General features: G+C 40.3%; 1 protein-coding gene across 2 annotated transcripts in view; it reads left to right on the top strand.

Annotated features, from left to right (window-relative positions):
• LOC115359217 (guanine nucleotide-binding protein G(s) subunit alpha-like) overlaps positions 1 to 9550 on the top strand; it is a 41671-nt gene that overhangs the window by 27434 nt on the left and 4687 nt on the right. The window contains exons 9-12 of one of the 2 annotated variants that reach the window (XR_003928233.1): positions 50 to 170; positions 1432 to 1562; positions 3216 to 3283; positions 4854 to 5438. Coding sequence is in view for 1 of the 2 variants with exons in the window: in XM_030051571.1 (XP_029907431.1) it covers positions 50 to 170; positions 1432 to 1562; positions 3216 to 3283; positions 4854 to 5000 (467 nt within the window). In the remaining variant the exon portion in view is untranslated. Of the gene's footprint in view, positions 1 to 49; positions 171 to 1431; positions 1563 to 3215; positions 3284 to 4853; positions 6941 to 9550 lie in introns of those variants that run through there. The other variant, XM_030051571.1, reaches the window with a different exon arrangement.

Genomic DNA, 9550 nt, shown 5'->3' on the forward strand with positions numbered 1-9550 from the left:
GTGTGTGTGTGTGTGTGTGTGTGTGTGCGTGTGACAATGTGTAACGTAGATGTGACAGCTATCATCTTTGTGGTGGCAAGTAGCAGCTACAATATGGTGATCAGAGAAGACAATCAGACCAACAGGCTGCAGGAAGCCCTCAACCTCTTCAAGAACATCTGGAACAACAGGTCAGTCAGTGAGGCTGGACACACACACACACACACATACACACACACACAGTCACACAGACACATAAGGAACAAACAAGACAAGCATCCTCTTTATTTAATTTTAGCATTATTGACTGGAATGCCACAATGGACAGTGCTAGTGTGGATTTTTCCTGTATAACTCTCTAAAAAAAGAGAAAAAATGATGCAGTGCTGAAGTTAGAATCTAGTTCAGTATTTATCTGGCTTTCTGTATGTTCCCCCCCCACCCCCCCACCCACCGCCCACTCCACAATTCATGACTTCACTATGCTTATTGTCTTAACTGCTGCCCCATGTGGATTTTCTGATGCATGCATAAAGACAAGCATGCACGCACCCTCATGCAACAAGCACACGGCATTTGACAAACACAGCTCTCGTCCCAATGCACATCACCAGGCTCTTTAAATATGTTTCTGTTTATCTGCCCGTGGTATTGATTACTCAAACAAGACAAAAGTCATAGTGTTTCTGGAGCAGTTTTCCCAAAACCTCACAGTTCTGTGGCATTCTGTGTTTACATCTGAATTCTTTGCCATTAAACCTTTTTTTTTTTTTTTTTTTTTTTGGTACACATTTTCAATGCTGCACACACTCTGTTCTTTGTTTAGCACAGAGAACTTTTCTCAAGAATTGGCCTCATTCACCAGTCATTCTTTAGAAAAAAAATTCTTAGAACCCACTTACGCAGTTTTCATGAAGATTCACTAGGGTTTTCTGATATGGGATTTGTTCTTAAGTAAAAAAAAAAGAATCCACTCTCAACCATGAGCACATTTGAGTGCTTACATGTTTATGCAGAATAATTGATTATTACGTTTTATTAAATTCTGCAGTTGTATAATATTATAGGATTTAAATTACAGTAATATTTATAGAATTTATAATATATGCATATATAATGCTCAGCTACATAGTACCATTTGAATGCTACTTAAACTGGTTCTACATTAATTACATCATATAGGGGGTCAGCAATGGCAAATACTTGGTGTTATCATCAAATTGTTTTCAGATATGGCTTCTCCCTGCGAAAGCACATGAAAAGCTTATTTAGCAAGAACTCTTAGATATTTTCTTCCCAGGACTAGAAGTGGTGGAAGTTGGCAGCTTAGCTTTGCCTTTGTTTGCCTTATTAAAACATTTTGTGACATGTGGAGACTCTCCAGCATTAGGCTTGTAACCCACCTGCCCTGAGAAATCGGGCACTAAACTCCTCCTTGATGTCCCTCCACAGGTGGCTACGGACCATTTCGGTAATCCTCTTCCTGAACAAACAGGATCTGCTTGCTGAGAAAGTTTTGGCAGGGAAATCTAAAATTGAGGAGTATTTCCCTGAGTTTGCACGCTACACTACGCCTGATGATGGTAAGAGCTTGACCCTGATATACATGGTACACCCATCAGTTTTTTAGTTCCCTGTGTTTAATATCCTAGTTGGGAGTGTCACGGTGCAGATGATAAGCAATGAGGAGTCGAAATACAACAAGCTTGATGAAGATTTGTATGAGCTCATGTAGAGTGATGGTTGCCAAGGTGTTTCATGTTTTTGGAGATTTTTGGGAGTGGTTTTTGGGAGCCAGTTAAAGCCCGCTCGGTGTATCAGTCGTTAGGCTTTGACAGATATGCCAATGTTGAGACGCTATACCAATAAAATAAGAAAGAAAACAGGACTGAAGAAAACACTAATAAGCTCTTCAAGTTGCAGTTTTTCTTTTCTTCCTAAATATTTTCACAATATTTTCTGCACATTTGTGATCAAAAGGATATTGTCTAACAACAAAACATCTGAGATCTTCTCTGCGCTTTGTATTTTTTGATTTGAAATATCTCGTAATGAAAAATTGTGTTGGATGATGCTTATTTTTGCTCTGTTTGCATAGTTGGGCCTACAAATTGTCCATCAGATGAGCCCAAAAACCAATATCAGTCAAAGGTTTCTCATAGGGATATTATATTTTTAATTCCCCATAAAGTGCTAGTGTGGTACATCACACACTTCCATTACACGTACAACCTTTGAATGCGTAATGTAAACTAATGTGACAAAACCAAAGTTAAAGTGGAGAAGCAGGGAGCTCCAGTGGGAACAAATGAGAAACATTACATAGACAATCTCTGGAAAACAGTGACCAAAATGGAAAAGAATGGATACATCTGATAGTAGAGAGGAAAATGAAAATGTTACAGGATACAGAAGTTACCAAACTGTGTAACCAAACTTGGGTTGTGTGTACCAACTAAACCTGTTCCATGTCGTCATCAAGGCAAAGCGTTAACAAATGGCTCAATGTCAGAGCTTGTTTTTTTTTGTTTTTTTTTTGTCTTTATTTTTATTTTCCTAGAACATTTAGCATGAGCATGGCTAGTTCTTTGCTTCACAATGAACATTAGCTTTAGTTAGCAGATTAACAAAGCACCGCAGTAAAAGCACACATGTATCTGCAGTGGGAGCTGCAGTGGGAATAGAGACATGTTTCTCTCTGATGGGTTCATGCTTTGCAGTGTGACTAGAGCGTGGAAAAAGTCGGAGGCAGATGAACCTTTTGTGGCTACACGTTCCCGACACACTGCTCCATTTTACGCTCTCAGCATTTGTAGCTGCATGTTACAGGCTTCCACTGAAAATGAACAACTTCCTGTTGTTTTGTAAACTGTAACCTGAATGCACCCTCAAGGTTGTTTCTGCACTGCCCTAATTATTTAATTTTTGACTTTTTTTAAAGGTTGTTAATTTGAAAAGCACTGTCGTGAAGAAAGTTAGAATATATGTTATGATGAAAAAGAGCAATAAAGTAATTTTGTTCACTACAACAAAGACAAAATAATCATGACTAATAATTGTAATTGCAATGTTTTGCATGATAATGATAATTTATGCCACATTTATGCAGCTTTTGTTTTTTTTATGCAGCTCCTGGCAGTTCAGTGTAGTGAATCTGGTAGTGATAATGATGCTGTAGACCCTGTATAATATAATAGTAAAAATATCACTCAATTGTTTCTGTTCTTGTCCAACAGCAATACCAGAGCCAGGGGAAGATCCTCGCGTCACAAGGGCAAAATACTTTATACGGGATGAGTTTCTGGTATGTGCACACTCTTTGTTTAACCTGTTTTTAATCAAAGAAAAAATGCATTTAAACCATTTGCCTTGGCTGTATTTCTGTATGACGTTATTTGACATGGTTCATCTGTTTGGCTGACAGATCAGTGTAGACAGTATAGGTTGATAAACAAGGATCTAGCCTGAAAAGTTACTGTTGAGTTTTGTCAGTGTTTCCTCAGCTGGTTTAGAGGGAAGTGGTTTCACCTCCTCCTTTGGAGCAGCATATCACCAGTATCACTTGGCTCACACTCCAGTCCCTCTCTCTCCTCTGCCTACTCTCCTTCAAAGTATTTTCCCTGAATATATTTCCTTGTTTGTGTGATGTTATGTTGAAACACCAGCTGAGATGAGCTGGATGACTTACAGTGCCATGAATGACTGACACCAGAGTTTCTTTTCATTTTGGCAGTACAAAATGAACAAAAATCTACTAAATGTCTATTGCAGTGTCACGTGTTTCATGTGGGGGCACTAAATGAAAATTGCTGGTAAATTGCAACTACCAAAGAAGAAGAAGAAGCCATCATTTCTTATTTTCCAGGGTAAACAAATGACAATAATGGCAGAGTTAGAATAAATTAAGGCAGAATCAGGTAGGGCACACGTTCTTTCACGGAAGCCATTTTGAAATTCCCCTTTCCAGCGTAACATTGTCTTTGCTTCTCTGTGTTGACAAAAATTAGTATGACCCTGGAGTGGACTAACAGGAGTTCATCTACATGCCTGTATTATGAAAGCAAACAGCTTGCGCGGGTCCAGCGCTTGCACATCGACTATGTGACAAGCCTTATTTTATTTTAAAATACTAATTTTCTTATGAGTAAGTTTTCTACTCTTCCCTCTGTCACCAACACAAGCTATAACCAGTTCATGACTACCTCTACATCTACTGCTCCACACACTTGCATTTGCATTGGTGTTTCTTGTATAAACAAAACAAAACCAAACCCCTCTGATGCACAGGAATTGATGTGTTTTATGTGGAACAAGCAGTATCAGTTAGAAAGAAGGAAAAACTTGACTGTAAGCAGGAGCAGTGATGTTCCACCTTGGCTGAGCAGAAGAAAAGCGCCACCTACAGAAACATATGCCTCATCAAGAGGAAACCCAAGCTGGCCACACAGTCCTACTGCCAAATAATTTCTGGGAAGTGTAGAGGGGAAAAAAAAGATGACCACTTTGGCCTTTCATTTAGCCTCAATTGCTATTACTCTGCCTTAGAGTAGAGCTTAGGTGATATATGAGTATTATTTCAATATCATGACAAAAGGATAAATATGGTCCAGGATCCTGATATGGAATTGTAATATGAATTGTAATATGGTGTGAATGTTGTCTTGTGCTGGTTTTATTTTAAAAGCTGCATTACAGTAAAGGGATGCAGTTTTCTGAACTCATTATCCTGCTCTAGCTGTTCATTTATTTACTTATTTACTTTATTACTGTTTATTATCCACATTATGAATGTTTTTTCTCATAAATCTTGTGCGTGTAAATATATTGTGAAACCAGTAGTCATTCCTGGTACTTTGCCTCTGTGTGTTTTCCAGAGGATCAGCACAGCCAGCGGGGATGGAAGGCACTACTGTTACCCCCACTTCACCTGCGCAGTCGACACGGAAAACATCCGCCGTGTCTTCAACGACTGTCGAGACATCATCCAGAGGATGCACCTACGGCAGTACGAGCTCTTGTGATGGGCAGCGGCGTCCCGTCTACCCACCTAACCTGTCTACCTACCCTCCTACCTGTCTGCCCCACCATGACCAGCTGGCCCATCACCCCTCCCCCTTCCCTACCCAGCTTCACCAACCAACTGACCGAGCGCCTGGCCTCCTTCCCTTCCATCCGCCCCCATGACGATCCCTTCTTCTCCAGGTAAACAACAGTTTCAGGAGAAGCCTAAAAACAGAACAGTGCAACTGATGGAAAAGACTTTTACGAGAAGTAAACACAGTTAAGGATACAGCGACAACAATTTCAACAACTGTTATCCAGGACAACTGCTGTACTCAGCTCCGCCTTGACCCAGGAAGAGGGTCGAGACTGGAATCCCTTCCACAGTACAGGCTATCCCTCCTTTTAGCTCTCTTTCTCTCTCTCAGATACACATATATTAACACACACACACACACGTGCATCGACAGAAACTCAGAACTCCTAGATAGGTTTCAGTGTCTCATATCAACAACATACACACACACACACATGCATACACAAGCCCTTTTAAAACCAAGCCCACTGCTTTTACAGTTTGTGGAGGCAAAATTAAATCAAACAGTGCATTTGCCAAGTTAACTGGCTATTTTGCAAATTCTCAGAGAGAGAGAAATGTGTTTGCCATGCGCTGAAGACAAACCCAGAGGAAGGAAGAGACCGATGGATGGACACAATGAAATGGATCGATGGAGGAAGGTGTAACCAATACAGAGGAGGGTTGTGAGCCCTTTTTTTTTTTTTTTTTTTTTTGTGCGCCCGGGGACGGACTGACTGACTAACGGCTGCATGTGGAAGTGAGCGTGACTTGAACATAAGACCTGCTCACATGACCTGCTCTTCAAGAAACCCAACGAGGAGGGAAGGCAAAAAAAAAAAAAAAAAACAATTAAAAAAAGAAAAGAAAAAAAACATACAATGCATAAATTCATGCATACCAGTGAACTTCATGCAGTGCAAAAAATCCAAGCTATATATATATAGATATTTATATATGTGTGTATATAAATATGTATATATATAAATATAAATATTATATATTCCTGTAATAACACAATTCAACTTTTAAGTTTTTGTTAGTTTTTCCCCATGTTGTGTGTTGGTGTACACTATGTGTGATCTGCCTTTGTGCACCACTCAACTTTACCCCTTTACCCAGATGCCACCCACCCCTCCACCCCCCACCACCCACCCCCCACCCCGCTGCTGTCACACAACCTGGACATTGACTATTGAGTACATGGAAAATAAAGGAGAGGCTTTATTTAATAAGGATAAAAAAGCAAAAAGGAAAGAGGAAAAGCATGAAGCAAAAGATGTGACTAAAACCTTATCAGGTCAGGAGTGGATGCAACATTCTGTCCTGGGAACATGAACACACACACACACACACACACACACAGACATACACACACTCTCTGGCCTTCATCAGTCCCTTCCCTTTCCCACATGCCCCTTCGTCTTGTTCTCTCACCTCTCCCAACGTCCCACTTCCTGGCTTTCAGTATGTCTGTCTTTATTTTACTGCTGGACTATTATTCTTGTACAGACTGTAAAATGTATTATTTTGTACAACTTTATTGAAGAAAAAAAATAACTTGTAGAAGATCCCTGTGCCTTGATCACGACTGTACGTGTAAAAAATGAGCTAATATGTAAGTTATGTTTCACTGCGCTGTACAGCTAGACTGGTCTCTCCCGCCTCGCCTGTTCTAGCCCGCCCCTCGTCCAGGGGTGGGGAGGGGGGGCATCGGATCGGGGCCGAGGCCAACGTCTCTTGCTTAGTTTCCATTTTCCCACATTTGTTTGTCCGTTGATTCATTTTGTTTTGCTTTAACTCTCCTCTGGTTTATATAATAGGATTTGAAAAAGAAAAAAAAAGAAAAAAAGATAATCGGACACACCACCTTAATGCTGTGTAGTGAAAGATATTGAACCCTAACACAATTTAATATATATAAAATATATTTCAGATTTTATATTTTATATATATATACTGTACACTTATATCTATCTCCCTTGTGAGCTCTCCCCAGGTTTTCTTTGCTTTCTATCAGTAACATCTGCGTATATTTTCAGAAGGGGGGCAGATCTGGGTGCAATGTGAGGGGTTATACATGTTTTATTTTCTTTCTTTTTTTTTAGCTTTAACTCTTTTGAAGGAGAGGGAAATATCCAATTGCAAAACATTGCTTGTTTCTACATAAACCAAATTCTTTTTGCTTAAAAAAGAAGAAACAGTTGTATTAGTGTTTGGTTCATTCGTTCATAGTGCTGCTCCAGACTCAGTGTAGATCTTCACCTGAGGTCCACGCTGCGTCACAGAGGCTGCTCCTCGCTTTTGATCACCATCAGTCATGAGACAGTTCACTGGGTTGACCTTCAGACTTTTGGCAGGTTCAGTCTTAAATGTCATTACCAAACCTCGCTTGCCACAATACATGGAAAGTATTTTAATGAAACATACAGAGGCAGTAGTGCCTATTTTCACCTTCACACTTCAGTTTACAGTGATTTTCCTGTTGCTTAAAACCTACAACTTTGTCTTTTATGTGTTGGTTTGGTAACCTGCTCCCAGCAGTGCTGCCCATCTCCATTGCCACAAGTTGTTGCCAATGTGTCATGGCCTTTTTCCAAAGAAGAGACCAGAGATTTTTTTTAGGGAAGCCGTGAGGATTTTTTTGAGGTCATAGATATCCGGTATCTTCCCATGCTTAACAGACAATACTGATGATAATATTGATACCGATGACTGATATGAGTACAAATGAAGGTGCAAATGCATGTGTTTCACCTGTTCAGTTTGTCAGACAGGCCTGCATTAGGATAATTAGGTGTTGTAAAATGTGACAGTTGTATTAATGACACGCCACTAGAGAAAAGGTCCCAAACATGCCATATTTCTCCGGTCAGCCAAATACGGGCAGGGAAAATACTTTCCGATCTCATACTGTTTTTTGAAGCTTATATTGGCTTCTTCTTACTTCTCAGCCCTTAGAGTAGCAGTGTTGATGGATCACATACCCATAAGGCTTTCTTAACCAGTTCATTCTCCATGATCTCAGAGTCAAAACTCAGCACTCCTCTTCTGATTCCCAACACGGTGGGGGGAAACAAACCAAGAACGAAGCAAACAAAGCGTGGTTCAGTGTTAGCCTCCTGTCCTCGTCTTCTCAGAGGGTCAGAGCACAAAGCTGAGGTTGCAGCTGTGGCAGTCAAACCACAACTGAGACATGCCTCTTGGCATTGCGGGGACTTCATATACAAACATATGACATCACAAAAACACCCATACACATCAAATGTATTCACATATTAGCATCAAATGTGTATAATATTTGGCTTTTCTTTTCAGAGCAATCTGAGTCCCCGGGTTTGCTTCTTTGGCATAATCCTTCAGATCTCACAGTGATGATATGAAAAAAGAGATTACTTTCACATTTTTATTTTTTATTTATTTTTATTTTTTGTCAGCACCTCTACTTTGTGTTTTCCTTAATGCCAAACTCGCTGCAGCAATAAGTGAGTGTAATTTTATCACCAAAAACATCTGGCTTTCTTAGTAGTATTATTATTATTTCACAACATGTTTTCTTTATTAGTTGCTCTTCAATGTGTCTAATTCTTCCTGTACATTTTGTACAAAGACTCAAATTACAGCTATGAAAGCAGCGTGTAGCACTGTCTGAGTGAAAATGCACAACCAGGTGATGGACACACATGCAGGTACAGGCGCCCAAGTGTTTAGAGGTACAGCTGCATCAACTGGATCTCACATTAATGCTGTCACTTTTTTGGCCAGAGGTGATGATGATATGTAGGGGACAAAAGAACAGCTAGCACCAAGTGTAAGTGCTACACATGCCTTATATATTGTTTGTGGCAGGTTTTATATTCCACAGGGAGGAGGCCTATGAAAAGACATTCAACCATGATGTGTTCTTTGGACTGCTTGCTGTATTAATCGACTCCCTGACCTGCATGCAAACAGTCTATGGTACCAAGAACGTTAACACCTAAGTAGATATGGGCTCTTCACATACAGAAAGACTGAAAAAATGAAACAAACTTTGCATGCATTTTCGGCACAGTGTATATAGGTGTGTGCTGAGTAGCCCAAACCATGGATTTTTCAGAGGGGATGCACGATGTCACATTTTCCATAACACATTCATGGAGAAGTTACTGATTCCCTATCTGTTTCCTTGTTGTTAGAGCAACAGGATTACAAGGTGAAGCTGGTAATTGTTCCTTCAGTAACCCTAACCCACTGCAACTGGCAGGTTTATGTACAGACTGACAGTCACGCCTCACAAAGACTTGCACTATGGTTGCACTTGACAGTGGTTTAATGTTACCGTTGGCTTTACAAAGAATGGAGAAGTGAGAAGTCTGTAATGAAAGTTCAAGCCTCTCTGGCAGCTCAGGTGAGACTACACCTGTTGACAGCAGCTGATGGAGGGAGCTTTCACAATCTGCCGGCATGTCGTGAGTCACAGCTCTCAGCCGCGCCAAACCCCTGAGGTACTGC

The sequence above is a fragment of the Myripristis murdjan genome, chromosome 5 (genome assembly GCF_902150065.1).
Source record: "Myripristis murdjan chromosome 5, fMyrMur1.1, whole genome shotgun sequence".
Taxonomy (NCBI): domain Eukaryota; kingdom Metazoa; phylum Chordata; class Actinopteri; order Holocentriformes; family Holocentridae; genus Myripristis; species Myripristis murdjan.